General features: G+C 38.8%; 1 protein-coding gene across 2 annotated transcripts in view; it reads right to left on the minus strand.

Annotated features, from left to right (window-relative positions):
* SPEF2 (sperm flagellar 2) overlaps positions 1 to 24,904 on the minus strand; it is a 544,154-nt gene that overhangs the window by 513,913 nt on the left and 5,337 nt on the right. For both annotated transcript variants that reach the window (XM_033932867.1, XM_033932864.1), the window contains exons 3-4: positions 10,697 to 10,943; positions 1,431 to 1,601 (exon numbers count right to left, since the gene is read on the minus strand). In XM_033932867.1, the coding sequence (XP_033788758.1) occupies positions 1,431 to 1,601; positions 10,697 to 10,943 (418 nt within the window). The remainder of the gene's footprint in view (positions 1 to 1,430; positions 1,602 to 10,696; positions 10,944 to 24,904) is intronic.

Consider the following 24,904-nt stretch of genomic DNA (forward strand, 5'->3'; position numbering starts at 1 on the left):
AGCTGAACAGATACCCTATGGTTTGAGGAAGATAGAAGCTTTTATTTTAAAATCAGGAAATGTAAGATGGCTGCCACAGCAGTGATTTTAATGCTAAAAACTATTCATGGGGGCTAAATAAAGGGGTCAAAAAATTAAGGGAACAGGATTTTAGAGGCAGAGAACCCTAGCCCTAGCCCCAGAAACTTAAAAATGACTTTTAAAGACATCTCCCCCCACCCTTCCTATCTATTTGAGAGAAGAACACAACCTTGATAAATTTAAGACTAATTTAAAAACATTTCTTTTTAAAGATGCTTTTGAGTGATAGTTTTCCCTCTTGGATTTATTAATTGTGTTAATTTTGATTATGAAATTTTATATCCCCTACCTTGTGTTTTTTTCCCTGACTGTTCTATTTATAATATTTTGTAGTTCAATTCCCTTTTTTCCCCTTTTTCTTGTCTGTGAAGTTTGTTAATAGTCCTGTTTGTTTTTAAATCTATGTTAAATATTGTATTACCCCTTAATATTGTAATTTTAATGTTTATTATTTCTGTTCATCGCTTTGAATTGTGATTAAGCGATTAATCAAAAACACTAATAAACTTGAAACTTGAAACACCCACCCCCTTCCAATTTGTCTCATAGGCTGTCATAGTTTTACTCACTGTGCATGCTGGTAATGGGAGCTGTAAAAGGGTTGAAATTGTAGCCAGAGTACGTCTGCCTCAGACAAGCCAGGATATCCAGATAGCTTGCTTCTTCAGAATACTCTGTCTAACCAGCCGGTCCGAGACCTCAACCCCCACCAGAACTCTAGCGTGAAGTTGAGAAGAGGAAAAAACTGCCACAGGGCCACTCAGCCTGCACTCAAGCTCTCTATAGACAAAACCTGGAGCAAGCCGTGCTCCCAAGAGAATGATCCCTGGGCTCCTGGACTGTTAATGCAGGTCGGGCAAGCAGGGGCTCTGCCACGGCATATCAGAAACTTTGTGCATTAAAACATGTTATAGTCAATTAAAGATATCATTGTGTTTTTCAAAATTCCTACGTGATATAGTCAGTGGGTAATTATATTTGTGTTTGTTTTAAGGAAGCTCCTTAAGAACTCTCTATTTCTAGGAAGTGCAGTACTTCACCTTCCCCACCCCTATTGTGTAAGCCTGTTTGATTATTTATTTTTTTCTTTTATTTGAATATTGGTTTTATTCCCTTCCCCCCTTTTGTCTCTTTATTTGGATTTGTTCTACTGATTATATGTCCTAATATGATTTTTTTTCTACCCCCCCATGTTTGTAACAAATTTTATTCTTGTGAAAACCGTCTAGATGTAATGATAGGCGAGATATCAAATATGTAATAAACTTGAAACTTTACATCATTGTACTGCACTTGCTTTAACAATAATGTGTGCAACATTTACTGTACACAAGCAATTATGTTCATACCTTTTCAATATCTTGTATTCTTAGCTCCTCTTGTATTTTTTTAACCTTTCTGAGCTGTTCATAGTGTAACCGAGCCATTTTCTCATCCATTTCCTTAGATTTAATTTCAAACTTCTCTGCCACATGCTGCAGGTCAACATCTGTCTGACGAGGCACCATGTTTTTAAGGCGCTAAGAAAAGAATACAAGATACAAAATTTATAAACAATGCTTAAACTTGTTCTTATCTTCTAATTTCTTTTCACTGATGGCCAGACCAAACAAATGGGTTCTGCCCGCCAACGAGCAGATGAAGGCAGAGAACAATGGCATTTTAACACTGTCATCACCAGTGTAAAGAATGGTGCAACTCTGGAACTTGCCAGCATACTATCAATTCAGTTGTTGGATATGTTCTGGCTGTTCTCAATGGCTTACCATGCGAGAAATGTGGTCATCAAAAAATGTCTATCATTCCTGCTAGCAGGAAATGCAAGGCACAGAGAGGCTATGTGGCCCTACTTGCACCAACTACTACTTGTATCGTCATGCCTGACAATCCATGCTCTCTCCTGGCATGAAACTGTTAATCTTGCAAGTTTCACAAGTCCTCCAGCTTCAGAACCCCTTCTCCCTGCAGATACCAACACTATGAGCCATCCACCAGCAGGAGCTGTAAGACCCATGGGCCTTGCAGCACTATTGGGTCCTTTTGCAGCAGAGCTATATTCCTCTGCATCCTCTGTAAGCAATGCCAAGTTCAATAGGTAGAGCTGGGAAAGAAACTTCAAAATGGCTTCTGCCAGTTCTAGCTTGCCACAGTCAGGAAGCTCCCACAATTTACCTCCCTCTCCTCCGACCCAATACTCACCTTTCAGCTACCAGGATACCCTCCAGACAAGGATTCTCCCTTGGCATTCCCCCTCAAAATCACTGCAGCCCAGATTCTGTAAAAAGCATCCGCCAATCATGTGTCAATCACACAACAGCACCAGGTACAGATTCACACCTCTAGCAAAAGGTAGGCACCAGAAATTTCCGGTGCCTACCTATGATGTATATTGCACCTCTGTAGGCACTTTAGGCCGCCTAATGCCACTTCTGGCGTTGTCATGTTCACAATGGCGTTAGGCAGCCTAAAGCGCCTATGGAGGTGCGATTCCGGACCTGATTTTTTAGGCGCTGGTAAGTGCCTTGAAACTCGGTTAAAAATGTCATTTCAATATTTGGGAAAAAAGCGGGGGTTGCTATATTAATAAATAAGAAATGTACAGCTAATTTTCAGTTAATTGATTCAGATCCCTTAGGAAATGGATACATGTGGAAATGAGCATGGGAAATAATACCCTGGTATTATTTAATGTGTATGCCCCTAATTCGAACCAAATTGAATTTTTTAAAAAGTTACAATTGATTTTCCCACTGGCCACTTTTAATTTAGTAGTGGCTGGAGATTTTAATGCTGTTATGGATCCATTAATGGATAAAAAACCAAGCAAAATAATGAAGTCATTAGGATTAGATAATTTAGTGCAATCTTGTGATCTGAAAGATATATGGCGGATATTTCATTTTAATGATCGGGAATTTTCTTTTTGCTCACAAGTTCATAAATCCTTTCCAAGAATAGACTATATTTTTGCCTCAAATCAAATAGTACAACAGGTGACACAAGCTTCCATAGATCCAATCATTTTGTCTGATCATGGTGGTGTGTAGATTGAATTTAAATTTGATGAACAGGATAATAGTAGATCTGTAGGGAGATTCGATAATACATTGATTGTGAATTCAAATTTCCTTGAAGAATTTCAGTTAAAGATAAATGAATTCTTTCAAATTAATACCTCCAGAAGAAATTTCCATAGAAATATTATGGGATGCCTTTAAGGCTATCATGAGAGGTAATATTATTTCATATTCTGCATATATAAAAAAAAAAACTTAAAAAGCAATTTGCTAATTTGGAAAAAGAAATTAAGAATTTGGAGTCTAAATTGATTGATAAATGGGAGCAAAGTACCCTGCAGGCTCCATTAAAAACAAAAGGCAAATATAATGAGATATCTTCAAAATTGGTAATTAAAGATTTGTTTTCACAGCAGACTCTATTATGGAAACTCAAATAAGGCTGGAAGATTATTGGCAAATTACATTAAAGCAAAGAAAAGAAGAACAAAAATTATTGCAATTAAGGATGAGAAAGGATATACACATTCTCAAATCGGAAATATTTTAAACTAATTTCTAAAATTTTATAAAGAGTTATATTCTTCTGAGCCTTATGATGATAGGGGAAAAGATGGATTAGAATTTTTGAAGTTAATTAATGGACCGAAAGTTCCTGATCATATAAAAAAAAAGTCTAGAAGAGCCTATATCATTAAAAGTATTGCAAACAGCGCTGAAGTCTCTTAGAGTTGGATCCGTTCCAGGTGGTGATGGTTTTACTGTGGAATTTTATAAATCATTTCAAATTACCCTGTTACCTCATTTATTAAATTTATATCAGACTCAACTAACTAAGGGTTGCATTACAGGTACTATGGCAGAATCTTTAACTATAGTTTTGCCAAAGCCAAATAAAGATCCCACTTTGGTTTCAAACTAGAAGCCACCTTTTTAATTAATATAGATGGAAAACTCTTGGCTAAGACTTTGGCTGTACGCTTGGCTAAGGCTCTCCCTTTTATTATTGATATGCACCAAACTGGATTTGTTGCTAAAAGACATTCATCTAATAATACCAGATTGGCTTTTCATATGTTAAATTTAACAAAAGCCATGAAAGATCTGGCATTTAGTGTGTCTTTGGATGCAGAGAAAGCTTTTGATCGGGTGGAATGGACCTTCATGTATCAAGCATTGGAATGGTTTGGTACATGGATTTATACAAATGATCCAAACATTGTATGGCTCCTCTGTTGCTAGATTGCATGTTAATAATAATGTTTCAGAATGGTTTAGTCTGCAAAGGGGGGTTAAACAAGGGTGTCCCCTATCTCCTTTGCTTTTTGATATTGTATTAGAACCCTTGTTATTAGCTATTCAGCAAGTAAAGGAGATACAGGGTATTCCTTATTCAGATCGGGAATACAAGGTCTCTGCTTACACAGATGATATACTGCTTCATTCAAATGGGTATGATACCAGTTTTTTTTCAGGGGTCCTTTTATAAAAAATTAAATCGTATTCTTACAAAATTTATTTGGCTGGGTAAAATTCCTAGAATTGCTTTAGTATCTTTACAAAAGCCAATTACAGAGGGTGGGGTAAATTTTCCCAATTTTTATAGGTATCATCAAGCCTATATTTTGCGCCAGGGTATGTATTGGGTCCTCCCAGATCTCATTGACAATACCCCAGACTGGTTGTGGTTGGAATGGCGAGTCATGTTTCCTCTACGTTTGTGTCATGTTGTCAGCATCAAAATGCTTAGATTGTATAAAGAAAACAGAATATTAATGGATACATGGAAAACTTTACGATATGTCAGTAATTTAACATCTATTCCAATCTATGAATCGATGAATCAAACTATATGGTTGAACTCCAAGATTCAAATTGGCGGATTTAAGGTCATCTGGAAGCATTGTATGATAGCAGGTATATGGATTTTAGGTGATGTAATTTCAAATGGTAAACTGCTTGATTTTTCACAGCTGCAACATAAATATGGTCTTAATAAATCACAAAGCTTTAGATGGTTGCAACTGAAGCAGGCCATTCAGGCATGGTTTCCTGAATGGAAAAATCTTAATACGCAATATAGTTTGGAATTTTTATGCTTTCAGGTGGACTTTCTGGGACACCAGGCCGCACAGTGGTATAAATTGATAAACGGATTTATAAATAAAAAGCCAAAAACTGGTCTTAGTGATATTTGGAGCATTGAGATTAAGCATCAAATTTTTGCGTCTCAATGGCCACGAATTTAATCTTGGAGGATGAGATGTACAGTGTCCGCATCTATGAGGCAAACTTGTTTTTTTCTCTTACACAGAGCATTTTGGACCCCCCCCCCCCAGTTAGATTACAGAAGTTAAATAGCTCTAAGTCTAATAGATGTTGGCATTGTAATCTTGAGGTAGGGACTCTAGATCACTTATTATACTATTGTTCCTTTATCTTGGCCTTTTGGAAATCAATTTTGGGCCAAATAAATTGTTTATTGGAGAATCCTGTAGCTTTATCATATGATACGATTCTATTTGGTATGTCAATGAGAACAAAGAGCCAAATTTCATCAAACAATAATAAACTTTTATTGATTATGACAGGAGTCGCCATACAATATATTACAAGTAATCAGAAGAATTGGAGTAGACTTAATTATAATTTCTGGTGGAATTCGTTGTGTCACATTTATAAAATGGAAAGAACAATAGCTATACAAAAGGGGAATTATAATAAATTTAAAGAGATTTGGAGGCCATTGACAAATTATTGTAATGAATAGATACCATTTTCCATTACAAGTAAATGTGGGGATGGGTGGGGGTTCTAAATTGTATTAATTGTTTAGATTAATAAAAAAGAATATTTATATACATTTCAACAGTGTTTTTTACTGAGTTTGGGCCACTACCGGTGTGGTTTAGAGAATTCCCCCCGCACTTCTAAAGCAGGTTCAATTTTCTCCTATTTTTTTTTATAAAGCTTTTCTGAAGTACCAGCCCATAGTGCAGAGGGGGGAGGGGATCATTTAGAGAGCACAGAGAGAGGGACAAGGAGACAAGATGGGAGGGATACAGAATAGGAAGGAAGCTCTCTAAGTGCCTTGCTTGTCACCTGTAACTTGGGCCCTGTAGGACCTCCTTGTTTTGGACTCCCTGGCCCCTGAGTGCTGTAACCCATATATCAGAGTCCTGGGTCAGGTTTTCTCCTAGCTCTATTAAACCAATCCCTAAGAGCTATGCCACAGCACTGGGATTCAACCTCAAGGCCACAGACCAGAGCCAGGTCTGATGAAAGATGCTACTGTTCCAGTCCAAGTTGCAACTATCTGCTTGAGAGAGAAAATACAGGCAAGTTCCAGGGCTGCATCATTACTTATACTGATGATGACATAAGGAAAGTAGATTTTATTGTTAGTTAAATGATCTGAATTGAAAATTATCTTCTAAATCAGTAATCTAAATATACTGTATAATCTTCCACCATCTTTGCACTGCAGTGGTCTGTGAAATACTATATAAACAGTATCTAATGCATCATTTTTCAGGAAAGATATGATAGGAGCTAATATCAAAACAAAGTGGGCAAGAAAAGTAGAGAATGAAGGACAAAATACTGCAAATAAATTCAAACATGTCAGTATTGCTATCTGGATATGAGCCACTAGCCAGGATACTAAGAATACTACCCAATGAACTTTCTCCAGAATAGTTCCTACACTCTGGAATGCATTCTCACAAAGACTTCATTTAATGTAAGACTATCTTCAGGTGAAAATCTGGATCTTTTCCAAAGCCTTTAATGGAACAAGAAATGGAACACACAAGGACTAACACCAACTACACTTACTATATAGCATGACTTGCTTATCTACTCCTAAAACTTGTGCCTTTTCTGACTTCTTTTAGTTAGTCACCTTTATTACTGTCTGGCTTCTGTTATTCTATCTTATCTGCCTTTATGTTCCACTTCTTCTTCCAAAAAGAACCCCAAGAGGGACTGGAGGGGAAGATAACCTTACTATATCAAAATGAAACACTCCATTAATAAAGCATATACAGTATCTATAAATTTATGAAGGAAAAAGCCTCAGATGGTGCAATTATTTGAACACTGAAGATGAAATCATGATCCTCCTCCAATGATAGCCATCATTTCGTGGCTCTAAACACCACTTCTTCAGGGTAAAGGATCAGATGCACTAACTGTTGTCTATTAAAATCTTATAATATATATTGTGTTGACATACTATGTCATAATGTGTACTGTTGTTAGAATACTTTTATTGCTCTAATTCTCTATTGTCTATGTTTATTCTTGTAGTATACCAACTTGGATGAATTTCTTTATATAAAGTAGTAAATAAATAGTTCAGCTAATATTCTTGCAGACCTTTCTGTCACTACCTGGAAAGTGCCAAGTGGAAAAGTTAGAAACAGAAAAATAGCATCATACAAGGTGTGATAAAAAATATGGTGAATGCTGCTGCTGAGTACCATCCAATGGAAAGCCAAGAATCTTCAATACAGGAAGCGGTGCGTCCAACCTTAGTAACAGTGTGTGACAAGTTTCAACTTGTTTGGTGCAGTCAGTTGGTTGTAAGCTACAGATGAGAGAAGGTGTGTGTGTTTAAAAGTGTGCCATAAATCGTGGATCACGAACAATGCATTAACATAAAATTTTGTTTATGTGATGCTGCAGTGACCATGAAGGTGGTTTGAGTGATTTCGTAATAATTGTGAATCAGTTGACGAGGAGAGATCAGGACGTCCTTCAATATTAAAAACCCAAGAGAATGTTGAAAGAGTAAATGAAATGGTTTAAATCAAACAGGTGATTGACTATTAAAGAAATTTATGAGGAGCTGAACATCTCTTCTTTTCAAAACATTTTAACAACCGATTTGAACATGAAAATGACCTGAGAAATGGGCAAATGATTTCATCCTCCATCATGACAACCGCTCCATGTCGCACATCGCTTATGGTACAGCAATTTCTGCCACATAAAAACATAACGGTGTGTCGTCATCCATCTTATTCACTGGATTTGACATGTGACTTCTGGCTCTTCCCCAAAGTCAAAATGACCATGAAAGGTAAACATTTTGAATCAATTCAGGACATCGAGGCAGCTATGACAGCGTAATTAAAGACACGAAAGAGGACTTCGAGAACTGCATCAGGAAGTGGCAAGAACAATGGGATAAGCATGTTGGAAGCGAGGAGGAGTATTTTGAGGGGGATTAATGGCAATGTGCCTTTTACTTTAATCATTTTTTTATTTATTTAAACATTCACCATATTTTTTGATCACACCTTGTATTGCCTATCGGGTCTACCAACTACTAAGCTGTACAATTCCTTCCTTCCTCAAAAATGATAAAAGCATAGAAAATGATAGATAACCAGATAAAATTAAGGCAACCTTTTTTATTTTCTAACTGGACTCAATATTGCTACGTTCCATACAGCTGCGCCGGTCACCACTGTATCCAAATATTTGGTACCAGCCACTATGTCATGCTGAAGATTTGATTTTAAAAACTTGCTAATCACAGAGTTTAAACATTACTTGGACTATTTATCTGGTCTCCATCCCCATAAGCTCCTTTACAATCACATATGGGGCAATTTTTAAACTGTCTACATTTTGACAAACTTTGTAGATGCATTTTACTCATGGACTTTGCATTATATCTCAAAGCAAAAAAAAGTCTGTATTTAAAGGAGTAGGAGGAATGCCTATCTCTCACTAATATGTTCTCTAAAAATAACTAAATTGCCTATTTTGCAGAATAATGTACATACTTATAATGACACTAAAGGAGGGCAGTTGTTAGTTAGTCAATATGCACATATAAATCATTATTTACCCATATAAATAGTTTTACAAATTGTCCTAATACACTATAGGGCTCATAATAAAAAAAGTGGCCTAAATGGGTACTTGGACGATCAAAAAGCCTTATCGTCCAAGTACCCATAATCAAAGCTGGTTTTATCTAAAACCAGCATAGGCCTTTCCCCTGCCTCTAAATGCATAGAGCGAAAAGAGGCGTTGTTAGAGGAGGGAAAAGTGCGGGCAGTGGGTGGGAGGTGGGCCGACCTAGACCTAGGCATACAAAAGGTATAACCAAACGTTTTGACAGATTGCCTAGTCGGCACTTATACATTTTGACTTAGACCAAGTCAAAACAGGTATATGTGCCGAAAAGGGGCCACTGAGCTGACCATGGCTGCTGCGATCAGCTCAGCGGCCCCAGCAACCTGCCTACCCCCTACAGCAATAATCGCGGCAGGAGAGATGGCTTATCTCCCCTGCTGTGATCCACCCTTCCCGCCCCCCCACGACGATCAGGGCAGGAGGGAGCCCAAGCCCTCCTACCCCGTGGCACCCCCGAACTCCCCGACACTATCGGGGTAAGAGGGAGCCCAAGCCCTCTTGCCCCACAAACCCCATCCCCCTCCCCCAATGACATCAGGGTAAGAAGGAGCCCAAGCCCTCTTGCCCCACGATCCCTAACCCCCCTCCCCCCCACACGATCCGGCCAGGAGGGAGCCCAAGCCCTCCTGGCCCGGGGACACCCTCTAACCCCCACCCCCCACTACAATATGGGCAGGAGGGATCCCAGGCCCTCCTGCCCTCGAAGCAACCCCCAGCCACAACTGCCCCCCCGAACTCCTGATCAGCCCCCCTCAACGACCCCCCCAATCCCACCCCCCCGTACCTTGAAATTGTTAGCCAGACGGACGGGTGCCAAGCCCGCCCGTCCGGCAGGCCAGCCATCCCAGAAATGGGGCCGAATTGACCCAGGCAGCTCAAACCCCGCCCACAGGTAGGGCCTGAGGCGCCTGGGCCAACTAGAATAGGCCCAGGTGCCTTAGGCTCCTCCTGTGGGTGGGGCCTTAGGCACTTGGTTGGGACACCAGGCCGCACAATGGTATAAACTGTTAGCTGAATTTGCAAATAATAACCAAAAACTGGTCTTAGGGACATCTGGAGTATTGAGATTAAGCACAAAATTTCTGCATCTCAAGAGAGAGCGAGACCAGAAGGCTTTGAGCATGCGCAAATGCTCAAAGCCAGTCCAGCCCAGCCCAGAAGAGGGAGGATCTCTGACGCATCGCCCAGCCCAGGCCGCGCCAGAAGAGGGAGGATCTTCGGGCACCGGCACTGGTGCCCAGTCGGGGTAAGGGATGTCATTGCCGTGCTCGGTGGGGGGGATGTAGGATCACAGGGGGGGGGGCAGACGCGAGCGGGGGGGATTCCGGACGCGGGGGGGGCGATCGTACAGCAAGGCAAGCTCGGTTTACAAGGCACCAAGTTTGCAAATGTTTTGCTCGTCTTGCAAAACACTCGCAAACCGGTGCACTCGTAAACCGAGGTACCACTGTATATATATATATTTTTTTTTTTTTTTTTTAATTTGGTTTCATTAACTACCTTTATGAAGAGAGTCACCTAAGGCAGTGTACAGCTGGTACAGTTTAACAGCATAACAATTATGTGTGTATAGATAGATAGATATAAAAGATTGAGTGGTCTGGTTTTATTTCTCTTCCTGCACTTGCAGTTGCTTACAAGATGATCAGAATAAAAATACTCACATCTCGATACAGGTCAGTTTCAACACTTTGAAGTTTAGCTGATGCTGGAGATCTCATTGTTTCCAGGCCTATTCCTTTTACCCCTGCCTTTTGTTGCAAAACAATGTACATTTGATATAGAAGTCTGGTTGCAGCTCCATGTTGTTCCGACATAATAGCTTGGGCAACATTTTGGTCAAATGGCACACCCAGAAGTTGAAGTGTTGGTTCCATGCGAGAGAAGTTGTTCAGTTTTGAATTTGCAGCCCTATAGATGGTAAAAAAAAGTACATAAATTAATCAGGACCTCTACACTTTGAAATTGTATGTTAACTGTGATGTCGGCTATCCTTCATTCTCAAGTGCCAAACCACACTGAGTCCTCCTATATGTCAGGAATCCTTAGGCAAACCAAGGGACATCAGACTGTCAGTATACGACCCATAACTATAGCAAAGACCCACCTGCTACACAAATGCTTACAAATAATCTGGAAGTTTATATAGTATAATTTCTTAACTAAAGTTTAATCCTATTGAAAGGCTTATTACCACAATTTGATTTTTTTTTTATCCATTTTTTTGAAAAAAAAAAAAATAATGAAAATAAAAAGTGCTATCTTTTATTCTATTGTCCATTCATTTTGGCTTTCTGGAAATCAATATGGGGCCAAATAAATTATCTATTAGAGAATCCAGTGGCCTTATCATATGATACTGTTTTATTTGGCATGTCAATGAGGGCAAAAAGTCAATTATCCTCAAATAATAACAAGCTTTTGCTAATTATGACTGGAGTTGCCATTCAACAAATTATATTTAATGGGAAGAATTGGAGTAGATTAAACTACAATTTCTGGTGGAATTCTTTGTGCCATATATATATATAAGATGGAAAGAACATTAGCCACACAGAAAGGACATTTTAGTAAATTTCAGGATGTTTGGGGGCCATTGGCAGATTATTGTAATGAGTAGATAACACTTTTCTCTTAATAATATTATTGAAAATATGGGGGTATGGGTGGGAGGGTTTCTGATTCTTTATTAAATATTTGGATTAATAGAAAAGAAAATATTGTATAATATAAATGAACTAGATTTTTAGCCCGTTACATTAATGGGTGCTAGCAGCCCCTCTCCCTTATTTTTACCTCCTCCCTGTCCAGCGGCACCCGCCCATTCCCTGCTCCCCCTATCTAGCAGTAGCCCTTCTCCTTTAATTTTATCTCCCCCTGTCCAGCAGCACCCCCCCCCCCATTCCCTGCTCCCCCTGTCCAGCAGTAGCCCTTCTCCCTTACTTGTACCTTCCCCACTGTCCATTAGGAACCCTTCTCCCTTACCTGCAAACCATGCAGCCTTGGGGCTTTTGGTAGGCCAGGCCACCTTACATTTTAGAAGCCCCCCTCCCCATTCCCTGTGCAGCAGGGCAGAAGCATTTATTTTCTTTTCTGGCCGGCTCCCTTGCCAAATTTCAAAGCCGCAGGCAGCGGCGGCTCCTCAACCGTTCCGTGCTTACAATGGCCCCCACACTCGCGGTCTGGCTTGCTCCCTTACTAAAGCTTTTCATGGTGGCGGCTCCTCTTGCATCCGGCCCTGTATCTAAAGCTTCTCAGAAGACTGGCTCCCGTGAAAATGTTATTTTTCTGTTTAAAGCCGCCGCGGCAGCTTCTCTCAAGAGGCGCACCAGCATCGGAAGCCTTGTCCAACGCTGGTGCGGCTCTTGAGAGAAGCTGCCGCCGCGGATTTAAACAGAAAAATAACATTTTCATGGGAGCCAGCCTTTGGAGAAGCTTTGGACACAGGGCTGGATGCAAGAGGAGCCGCCACCATGAAAAACTTTAGTAAGGGAGCCAGTCAGACAGTGAATGCGAGGCCGTTGTAAGCTCGCATACACATTCTTGCCGGCCACAGATCAGAGATCACGGAACACGCAGGTAAGAGTGCGCGGCTAGGGTTTTATTATAGTAGATGTGTATGAAATGGTAGGGATGAGAGGGGGGATACATTTCATTATTTTAAGATGATTGCAATAGAAAATCAAGTGATGTGTTTTTTTTTTTGTTTTTTTTTTAAATCTTTATTCCTTTTTATTTCTTTCAACAAGTGTACAGTATTATTACAATTAATTTACATGACACACTTGGCATTCTTAAACAATATTATTATACATGTTTTTATTCCCCCCCCACCTCCCACCCTTTTCCATATCAATAAAATATTCCTTCCAAATTTATATATAATTATACATCCCTTTTTGATAATACAATTAATCTGACATGAAATCTGTCCCTCCCCCCATCCTTCTTCCTCAAACACTTTAAACATTTTATTATACCCAGTAATGCACAACAATAAATATCCCATCCTATTACATATATCTCCTTATTTTTCATAACAACATATTTCCAATATTTTTCCCTCCCTATCCCTCCCATCCCATCCCATTTCTATATATTATCCCCAAGGAAAAAGAATAAACTTTACTCGTTATAATATTCAATTAATGACCTCCACACCTCTTGAAATCTTTTAAAATACCCCCTCTGTATCGCAAGAAATCTTTCCATCTTATACATATGACAAACAAGTGATGTTTTTAAGTTCAATTGTTCTTTCCTTTTACACTTGTAAGTTGTAAAAATGAATAAAGATTAAAAAAAAAAGAAATTAAAAAGTGCTTGCACAGAAAGCAGTTTAATTAAAATTCCTAATGGTCAAACCCACATACACAGAATATAGACACATAAGAAAACATAGAACATTTCCAGATTTTCTGGCCCCATAATATTCTCCTGCTCCTTTATAACTTCCACCATGACTTTCATTCACAACTGCAAGAGCTTTACCACTCTTATATCTGAGAGAGAGGTGAGCTGATAGGGGTAGAGGGAAGGGAAAAAAGGCAAATATATGGCAGCAAGAGGGATGCACAGTTTGTTCACATGTTTACTGTTTGTAACTGCTATGTTATCTTCATTTTGACATGAAATTTGGACATGAAAATTGTTATATCGATTGTACGTTATTGAATGGATTGGCTGTTCGCCATTGATGTTTTTTACTGTTTGGTTCTCCCTCAGTTTAATAGAATAGACTTACAGGAAACAAACTCCAAAGGAGAGGAGGGATGGTTAGTATGAATTGTGTGAATTGCTATTAAAAGCTACTTCATTTTCTTTAAGACAAGTAGGTCACTTTGGTCATACATATGGGACCCGTTAAATAAACAGGGGTGAAACAACACCAATACCAAGCAAGCAATATGTTTTGTTGAGAAAGCCATGTACAGTATATTGTAATTCTGAAAAAAAATACAGGGAAGACAATATGAAATCGTAAAACTGACTCTACAAGTTACAAAGGAGCCCTTTCACTAAACAGCAGTAAATTTTGCACTTACTGCACAGTTAATGAAAAAATTACCATTCAGTAAGTGCAAAGGCTTTGTGGTAAACGCAAGAGGCATGCAGGGGAACCATTTTATCTTGCTTGGCCAATAACGTGGGTCCTATGGACTATCAGCCCAGGTATGTAATGCGACCTCAGTGCTAACTGTAACAGTAACAGCTGGCTGGGGCAATGCCTCGGGTTTGAAGGCCACCCCTTCCCCACACAAATCCTGCACCTCCCCAATTATGTTGCCAACTCCCAACCCAGCTCCCCTTCCCCCAAGCCAGCCCCAGTACCCTCCTAATCCGGGCAATGCCTGCTTGTCAGTTCCAATCCTCCAATCCACCCCCCTCAATAACAATTCCAACTGCAAGAATTTAGCTAGGGGGTCATTGGCTAATTTGAAATCAGGTGCTGATCTGGGTAGTAGTGAAGGAGGATCACTGCTGCCTGGCACCATTGCACCACCAATGCAGACCCCCGAGTAAGTACTGGGCAGTGGGGTTTGGGAAGAGAAGGATTTGCTATTGAGGGTGTGTTTTGATAAGAGTGGAGCTGTTAGTCCTAGGGGATTAGAAGGGTTGGGACCAACTCTGGGAGGTCTTTGTCAGGATTAGGGGAGAGGAGGAGTTAGAATGTTGACAAAGTTACTGGGGCCTAGTTTGAAAGATTAGGAATGTGATCAGGTGGATCGAGGGGAATGAGGATGTGTTCGGGGGGGGGGGGGGGGGATCATGGTCCGTGCTACTGCACCTCCTATGACAGCTCATTGCACTCTTCTTGAGGTGGCAGTAATTTCACAGCTGTGCTTTCAGAAGTTATAAATAAAAGCAGCAGCCAAGAGGAACCAACTAGGTAGCTATAAGTATTTTCCCTTAATTTCTACCATAATATATTATTTCTTCAACCACTGTCCCCCCACCCCACCCCCATCAAAAATGATCCCAAGTGAGTTCTGTCCTGGTCTGGAAGAACCATAGGAAAGAAAATTAACAGGTAAGATCTAATATTTCTTTCCTTAGCTTCCCTCCAGATCAGTACAAATATGTAAGAAGTACCAAATAATGTCTTCCATGGGGAGAAGCCAGACAAACATATAATCTTGCCCCAAAATCTGCAACCTGGAACACCTGCATATCAAGTGATAGTGTCTTATGAAAGAACGCAAGGACAGTAAGGTAGCCGTTCTGTAAACTTGAGGAGGAATAATGCTCTGCTCTGCCCATAAGGTCGCCTATCATCAAATGGAATAAGACTTCAGAAACAAGTAACTTCCCAACCCTTCAATATGTACATCAGTGCAATGGCCTTTTTAATCCTCTGAGACACAGGAACCTTCAAAGCTGTCTCTCCTTTCCTATGTCCTCCAAAAACCATAAACAGTCTGACTGAAGAAATTCCTCCATCCTCTCAATATAGGCTCAAAGAACTCTTCCAACATCCATTCAGTGAAACTGCTTTTGCTGCTTCCCCCTACACTGGAAATGTGTTGCTCTGATTAACATGGAATGAGGATACTAAGACCCAGAAATTTCAAAGAAGAGACAAGTTAATCTAATCATGTATTTTTTAATGAGTATACCATATTTTTCGCTCCATAAGACGCACCTCAGATTTAGAGGAGGAAAGCAAGAAAAAACCATTCTGAACCAAACTGTGCACCCAGCCTCCCTCACTCCCTGCCAGGCTCTGCACCCAACCCCACACTCCTTGCCAGGCTCTGCACCCAATCCTCCTTCCCTGACCTGTAACCTACCACCCCCCTCATCTCTGGTGGTCTAGTGGTAGGCTGTGACAGGAGGGATCCGTCTCAACCGACCAACAATTTTTTCCTCTCCCTCACCGCCCCCCAGTACTATTTTTTAAAACACAGCACACACGCCGTCCCTTCCTTTTAAAACACCCCCGCCTGCCGGCCCTTCCCTTTAAAACACCCAACCCCACCCCGCAGTACCTTTTTAAGCGCCCCTTAAGCCTGATGGTCCAGCGGTGTACAGGTCAGCAGGAGCATGCAGTCTGTGCTGCTGCCTGGGCCCACCCCGCTTTCAGAATGGCTGCAGTCAGTTCTCGCAAGTCCCTTCCTCAACATCTCTCTCTGTCCCTCCATGAGTCCAACTTTTCTTCCTCTCTCCTCCACTCCCATTGGCAACATGTCTCCCTCTCTCTCTCACTGTCCTTCCTTTTCTCATTCCCTCCCTTGCTGCAAAGGGAGTGGGGAAAGAGAGAAAGAGATCCAGGGTGCATCTCTCCCACTCCCTCAACTACCACATCCAACATTTCTCCCTCTCGCATCCCCAGAATCATGTACAGAATTTTTCATTATTGCCCATCAGCCTCATGCCCATGTCTCCTTCTATCACCCCTCTCCAGCACAATGCCACATCTCTCCCTCCATCACTATGTCCAACATTCCTCCCCCTTGTATCCCTTTCAATCTGTCCCTCTGTTCCCTCTCTACAACTATATCCAACATTTCTCCCTCTCACACTTTTCTACCTCTTAGTTTACTCCTGGCAGAATTCTGTGCATCTCTCCATCATTCTGCTCCTGGATCGAACATCTCCCTCCTTCTCCCCTTCTACCTCCTGTGTATCTCTATCTCCCTCTTATCTATCCCCATGTCCAACACCTCTCTTTCTCCCTTATGCCTTGTGTTAAATCTCTCTAACCCCTTCCATGCACCATCTTTCCCTTCCTCTCCTCCATTATTTGCAATTTCATCTTCTACCCTCACCATGCATGTCTCCCTCTACTCTCCCATCTTTCCTTCTTCTCATCCTCCCCTCTCCTCCTCCTGTGCCACTTGATTTTCTTCTTCTTACCTATTCCTTCTCCCGCTTACCTATTCCCTCTCACTTGATTTTCTTTCTCTTACCTATTCCCTCTCCCTGTGCCATTAGATATCCTTCCTCTCCTTCCCTGTACTCCAAGGCTTGCTTCTTCAGGTCGCAGTATTGGCAGTGACTCTCACATGCTGCCTTCTGTTAACCCAGAAGTCTCCTCTCTGCTGCAAAGAGACTTCCGAGTCAGCGGCAGGTAGCGTGTGGGAATTGCTGCCGATACCACGATGAGATTCTCCCCCCACCCCGCCTGTTTCGATGCTGATTTGCTCGAAACAGTGGAAGATGATATTTTCTTTCTCAAGGGACCCTCGGCCACAAGAAGGCACCCGCTCAAACTCAGGGGCGGAAAATTTCATGGCGACACCAGAAAGTATTTCTTCACAGAGAGAGTGGTTGATCATTGGAACAAGCTTCCAATGCAGGTGATCGAGGCAGACAGCATGCCAGACTTTAAGAATAAATGGGATACCCATGTGGGATCCCTACGAGGGTCAAGATAAGGAAATTGGGTCATTAGGGCATAGACAGGGGGTGGGTAAGCAGAGTGGGCAGACTTGATGGGCTGTAGCCCTTTTCTGCCGTCATCTTCTATGTTTCTATGTGAATCGATTCGAATGAATTGGGCAGCACTACCGCATACTCCTAAGCAGTTGAGAAAATTTAAGCATTGCATGAATACACAGTACAGCCTCATGCTACATAATTAAGATGAATCCTTATTTCATGATGAATATCTTTTAGACTATAATGTTAAATAAAAAACTATCTTTAGATAAATTTTTCCTCAAAAAAGCATTTTATTTAAAGAAACTAACTTAAATTTTAAAAATCAATTTTTTTACTTATTTTTAAGTCACTGATTTTTATCCACCTTGTTCCAGCGCTTTCTTTCAATTGAGATTTGCTTCCTGCGCATTTATATCATGGAAGTATTTAAATGTCCCTATTATTTCTCCCCCTCTCCAGCTATTTTACCATACATTAATGGCATAGCTGATAGTGTGGAATGTAGTTAGCTACACCTGTGGAGGTGCAGCTAACTGCACCACATTATCTGTCATGTTAGCAGTTAACATACAGTAAAGCACAGTTACTTACCGTAACAGGTGTTATCCAGAGACAGCAGGCAGCTATTCTCACATATGGGTGACGTCACCAACGGAGCCTCGATGCGGAAGCCTCACAAGCAGACTTGCTTGAAGAAACCAGAAGTTTTGAGTTAGCCGCACCGCGCATGCACCCACATGTGAGAATAGGCTGCCTGCTTGTCCTGGGATAACAACTTGAATCCTAAATTGTATAGTACAGTCCCCACCTATACCATTCCTCCTAATAGGAATTTCTTCATTAAATGAGTTTCTAATGCAGTCTTGTAAATAGGCCTGAAAAATTAAATTCGACTGAGGTATATATTTCTGTAAGGTTAAGTTATTTAGCTTCACTTGTTTTAATACCAGATGAATCACTGCTTTTTTTGATTTAGATAGCAAGATATAAGCAGTTATACAATTCTATATAAGTTCAAGTTCAACTTTAAGTGTGAAAAATATTTTTAATACTGTATTATTCCCTAAATGTATATGGCCTGAAGAAAACTTAAGAGCTTCCTGATGGTCTAGCAGGGATGATGGTACAGTGGGGTACTCTGCTAGTCCAACAGAGGTGACGCAAATGAAGATAAAAAACTTAGTAACTGACAATTAATGAGAAATTCTATGGTAATTGAGTGATCCAATGAATACCTTATTAAAAATTTATCTCTTCAAAACTCAGTGCTGTCAGTTAGTTCAGGCGGGTGTCCTGCTAAGGTGTCCCCTCCTGATGAAGCTCCAATTCGTGAAATTCGAGTTGGGGGAACGAGGGAAGTATTGAGACAGCAGAATTCTTTATTTTATGTTGATTATCTAACCAGAGCAGTTGTGAGACATTTCCAGCAACTCCACCATTACAGATAAGTACTTATAGATTATGTAAGAGTTGGACAAATAGTGGTGGAATGAGACAGTGATCAGCTGTGATGGTCTCTTCAACAACCAGCTCCGTGTCTTTACACTAGAGTTTGGGTGTAGGGTCTGATCTTTTCACATTCACCAATTTTTTATATTATGTACAATTTAAGTATAAGTTATAGTAAAAATTTAGGGCTCCTTTTACAAAGCAGCGCTAGGGCCTTAATGCGTGGAATAGCACGTGCTAGATTGCCGCACACGCTAGCCGCTAGCACCTCCTTTTGAGCAAGCGGTAGATTTCCGGCTAGCGCGCGCTAATCCGGTGCATGCAATAAAACCACTAGCGTGGCATTGTAAAAGGAACCCTTAGTTTTAAAAATTTGAAGTGATGAATTTTTAATAAGATAAAAAATTTAGAACATGTCAAAAATCTTTGGGGGCGTGGCTTAGCGCGCACACAAAATGGTCTTGTGATCGCAGCGCTCCTCTTACCTGGGCAACCGTTGAATAAATAAAGATTTCCTTTTAAACTGTTTTCGGCTGAAAACATCAGAGAGGACAGCGGGAGCATGGTGAGCACCCGTCAGAGTAAGAGTGAAACCGGAGGGGCTGTGAAAAGGCAGAAGCAGGATCAAATTACCCCGAGTAAGGTTCCGCTTCCTGCTGATGTATCAGAGGAGTTAAGCAAAGCTGAAGTTATGGGGGAACTGAGGCAAATCAAACAAATGCTGACAGAGACTATGAGTAATATGGCAGAACTGAAGGAAGAAATCCTGAATATACACAGACAAATGGAAGTAGCTAATAAAAGAACAGAGTTAGAAGTTAAAATGGAGAGCTTAGAATGTGAAGGAAAAAGATGCAAAAATGACAGTTTGAAAATAATTCAATTGAAAAGTCAGCTGGAAGATTACGAAAACCATGGAAGAAGAAAGAATATAAAACTTTTTGGAATACAGGAAAATTTGGAAGGGAAAAATGCAATACAGTTTTTAGAAAATTTAATTCCTAGATTATTGCAGTTGGATTTCAAACAGCCTTTGGAAATAGAACGGGCACACAGGATTCCAATAAAGAGTCTGGAAAATCAAGGGAGACCAAGACTATTAATATTCAAGATGTTAAGATACCAGCAAGCAATAGAAATTTTAAATGCTGCCAAAAAAGATAAAAACTTAAACTATAAAGGATCCAAAATATGGTTTTTACCAGACTTTGCTAAAAATACAGCAAATATTAGGAAGAAATTCCTTGATCTGAGATCTCAATTAAAGGAAAAAGGATATAAGTATGGGTTATATTACCCAGCAAAAATGAGGGTATCTTGTGGGGATAAATCTTTGTATTTTGTTGATCCGGAAAAACTAAGAATGTAAAGAAGAAAGTAGAAAGAAGGATAGACTGGAAAGACATTAAAGTGAAGTTATTAGACTGAACTTTTAGGAGACTGAAAGATGGATGGTTGGAGTAAAGAATGAACAAGAAAGATTAAAGGACTGGACAAATTAACACAAAAGGAAAAGTGAAGACTGAATAGGAAAATAAATAGATGTGAAGAAGAAGAAAGCAGGACTGATAGACTAAAAGGATATTATAAAAAAAAAAAATGAATGGCAATTGGCAGTCAAAAGTCTTTAAGAGTGGATGGATGGAGATAAGAAATAAATATGAAAGTTCAGTTTATTTAATAAGTCAGAAAAGGAGAAAGTAAAGAATGAAAGGACAATAAGGAAAAGATTGCAGAATGGACTAATGATAGAAAGGACAAGTTATATGATATTTAAATGCAAGTAAAGGAAAGGAAAATGAATAATATAAAAGGAAGATACATAAGAATTTATTGGTAGCTGAAGGATTGTAAAGATTGATGTTGTGATAATATAGTTTTAAAAAGATTGGATTTAATTTGGAGAAGAGGAAATATAAAAAGGGGGAAAAAAAAATTATTTTGAAAATGAAATACAAATGTTTAAATACAAATAGGAGATAAAAACTTATAAAATTGAAATTTTTTTTTAACAGAAATATATGAAGAGATGGATATTTGTTGTTGGATGTTTAAAGGAGGATAGGAGAAGATGGATTAGATAATATAAGATATAGGAAAATGATACTTTTATTAAATATAGGACTATGATAGAATTTTCTTGAATGAAATAAAATGTTGGGGGAATGAATTAGAGATTGGTGAAATGATAAAAATGCATTAATGGAATGTTAGGAAATAAATATGGTTATGTGACTAAAGGTTAAATAATAGATAGAGAAATTAATTACTTTAAAATGGAAAAAGAAGAGAGATATAATTAGATATATTGTGGAGAGGTAGTGAGTTTGTCTCAATAAAGGATAAAGGGGTTATTAATAAATATTGGTTGCCTGGGGGGGAGGGGGGAAGTTGGGATTACTGTCCAATGTGTGTCCTTAAGCAGTCATTATATTGGGGGGAGGGGGGGAAGAAGGTGGGTATTAAAGATATTACTAGGATGATTAAGGAAAAGATTAATAAGGGATTGGGTAATTTGGAGGTAAGAATGTGTGCCATGGGGAGAAGTTTTTTAGATCTTAGTTATGGAAGAAGGGAAGAGGAAGATTATGATAAGGAGTATAAAATATATTATGTCTTTTAAGATATTTTCTATTAATGTCAATGGCCTGAATCATGTAATCAAAAGGAAAAAGGTATTATCATTTTTAAAGAAGCAAAACGCGGATGTTTATTGTCTGCAGGAGAACCATCTTAATATAAAGGAATCACAGAAACTAACGGGTGGGTGGGTGAAAGAATGTTTTTTTGCTCCAGCAGAGGGTAAAAAAGCAGGAGTAGCAGTTCTTATAAATAAACAGTGTATGGCCAATTTTAAGATAGTAAATTCGGACCCACATGGAAGATGGCTACATGTTGATATAAGTATGGGAAATAATGCCCTGACGTTGTTCAATATATATGCCCCTAATTCGAATCAATCAGAATTCTTTAAAAAATTGCAGAGTATGTTGTTACCACTGGCTGCTTCTAATTTAGTGGTGGCTGGAGATTTTAATGCTGTAATGGATCCATTAATGGATAAAAAACCAGGTAAAAGTATAAAATCTTTAGGTTTAGATAATTTGGTTCAATCATGTGATTTGAAGGATATATGGCGTATTCTTCATTTTAATGATCAGGAATTTTCATTTTGTTCACAGGTTCATAAATCATTTTCAAGAATAGATTACATTTTTATTTCATCACATAAGGTGCAGCAAGTGATTAAGGCTTCCATTGATCCCATTATCATTTCGGATCATGCGGGAGTATGGATAGATTTACAATTAGATCAATTAGAAAATAGAAGACCTCTTTGGAGATTTGATAATGCATTGCTTGTGGATGAAAAATTTTTGGAAAATTTTAAAACACAAATTAGTGATTTCTTTCAAATTAATTTAGTGGAAGATACATCTATTGAAAATGTATGGGACGCTTTTAAAGCGACTATGAGAGGTCATATTATATCATATTCGGCTTTTGTTAGGAAACAGATTAAAAAACAGTATATAGAGTTAGAAAAAGAAATTAAAATACTAGAAACTAAATTGGTAAGCAAATGGGAACATGATGTATTACAAGCTCTTTTGAAAGCAAAAGGTAAATATAACGAATTAGCTTCAAAAATGATAAGAAGAGACTTGTTTTCCAAACAGACAATGTATTATGGAAATTCTAATAAGGCGGGAAGATTATTGGCAAATTATCTTAAAGCAAAAAAAAGAAGAACTAACATTAATGGGATAAAAGATGATAATGGAATAATAACCAATCAAACGGATATAATTTTAAAGCAATTTCTAAAATTTTATAAGGACCTATATTCTTCCGAGCCTTATTTGGAGAGGCAAAAAGATGTTAAAAATTTTTTAAATTTAATTATTGGACCTAAGGTTCCTGATCATATAAAACGGAGTTTAGATGAACCTATATCATTAAAAGAATTAGAAACAGCGTTGAGATCTCTTAGAGTTGGATCCGCTCCAGGTGGTGATGGTTATACAGTAGAATTTTATAAAACATTTCAAAATGTCCTTTCCCCATATTTACTAAATTTATATCAGACACAACTTATAAAAGGTGATATTAAAGGTACTATGGCTGAATCAATAGTAATTGTTTTGCCTAAGCCAAATAAAGATCCTACTTTGGTTTCAAACTACAGGCCTATATCTTTAATAAATGTGGATAATAAACTTTTGGCGAAAATTTTGGCTTTGAGATTAGCCAAAGCTCTCCCACATATTATAGACACGCATCAGACGGTTTTCGTTGCTAAAAGACATTCCTCTAATAACTCTAGATTATTGTTTCATATGTTAAATTTATCAAAAAAAATGGATGAACCGGCTTTTACAGTTTCCTTGGATGCAGAAAAAGCGTTTGATAGGGTAGAATGGAATTTTATGTATCAGGCTTTAGAATGGTTTGGTATAGGTTCTGGATTTATACAAATGGTAAAAACATTGTATAGCTTCCCAATTGCAAGATTAAATATTAATAATATGATATCTGATGGTTTTCAATTGCAGAGGGGAGTTAGACAAGGTTGTCCTTTATCTCCTTTGTTATTTGATGTTGTATTAGAACCCTTATTGTTAGCAATACAGCAAGCAAGGGGGATACAGGGTATTCTATATTCTGATATGGAATATAAAATTTCGGCTTATGCGGATGATATTTTACTTTATTTGAGGAATCCAGAGTCTACCTTATCTTGTCTATTGGAATTAATTGATATGTTTGGCAAATTTTCAGGTTATAAAATTAATTGGAGTAAGTCTGAACTTATACCTTTAAATGTTCATTGTGTAAAAGGATTATCTGACGCTTTTCTGTTCATATGGAAAGAAGAAGGATTTAAATATCTTGGCATTCAAGTTAAAAATACAATTGAAGATACAGTAAAAGAAAATGAGAAATTTGTATTGAAAAGAGTTACAGAGTTATGTGAGCAATGGAATCCGTTACATCTTTCTTGGTGGGGGAGAGTTCAAACTATTAAAATGATGTTCTTGCCTGTAGTTTGCTACCAAATGAGTATGATACCTATTTATTTTCAGGGATCCTTTTATAAAAAGCTTAATAGCATTTTAACGAAATTTCTTTGGCTTGGTAAAACGCATAGAATAGCTTTGGTATCTTTGCAAAAATCAATTAAGGAGGGAGGGGTAAATTTTCCAAATTTTTATAGGTACCATCAAGCCTATATTTTACGTCAGGGTATGTATTGGATCCTCCCAGAACTGATAGATAATGCACCGGATTGGTTATATTTGGAATGGCGCCTTATGTTTCCCCTAAATTTAGTTCATCTTCCAAGTATCAACATGCCTAGAAGATACAGAGAAAATAAGATATTAATGGATACTTGGAAAACGTTGAGGTTTATTAGTAAATTAACACCTGTCCCAATAAACAAGTCAACTAATCAGTCTTTATGGATAAACTCCAAGATTAAAATTGGTGGAGCTCAAATCCTTTGGAAGGACTGGATTATTGCAGGCATTAGATCTCTGAATGATGTTATTTCGGAAGGTAAACTGCTGGAATTTTCACAATTGCAACATAGATTTGGTCTTAGTAAAAAACAAAGTTTTAAATGGTTGCAATTGAAGCAGGCCATTCAGGTTGGGTTCCCTGAATGGAAAACATTGAATAATCAATATAGTTTAGAGTTCTTATGCTTCCAAGCAGACTTCCTAGGGCATCAAGCCGCATTGTGGTATAAATTAATATCTGGATATTTGAATAAAAAACCAAAAAATGGTTTAAGAGACATTTGGAGCATTGAGATTAAGCATCAAATTACTGCATCTCAATGGCCACTAATTTGGTCTTGGAGAATGAGATGTACAGTGTCAGCATCTATGAGACAAACTTGGTTCTTTTTATTACATAGAGCTTTTTGGACCCCTACACGTTTGCAAAAATTAGATAGTTCTAAGTCCAATAAATGCTGGCACTGTAATCTGGAACCTGGGACGTTGGATCATTTACTGTATCATTGTCCC

The sequence above is a fragment of the Geotrypetes seraphini genome, chromosome 1 (genome assembly GCF_902459505.1).
Source record: "Geotrypetes seraphini chromosome 1, aGeoSer1.1, whole genome shotgun sequence".
Taxonomy (NCBI): Eukaryota; Metazoa; Chordata; class Amphibia; order Gymnophiona; family Dermophiidae; genus Geotrypetes; species Geotrypetes seraphini.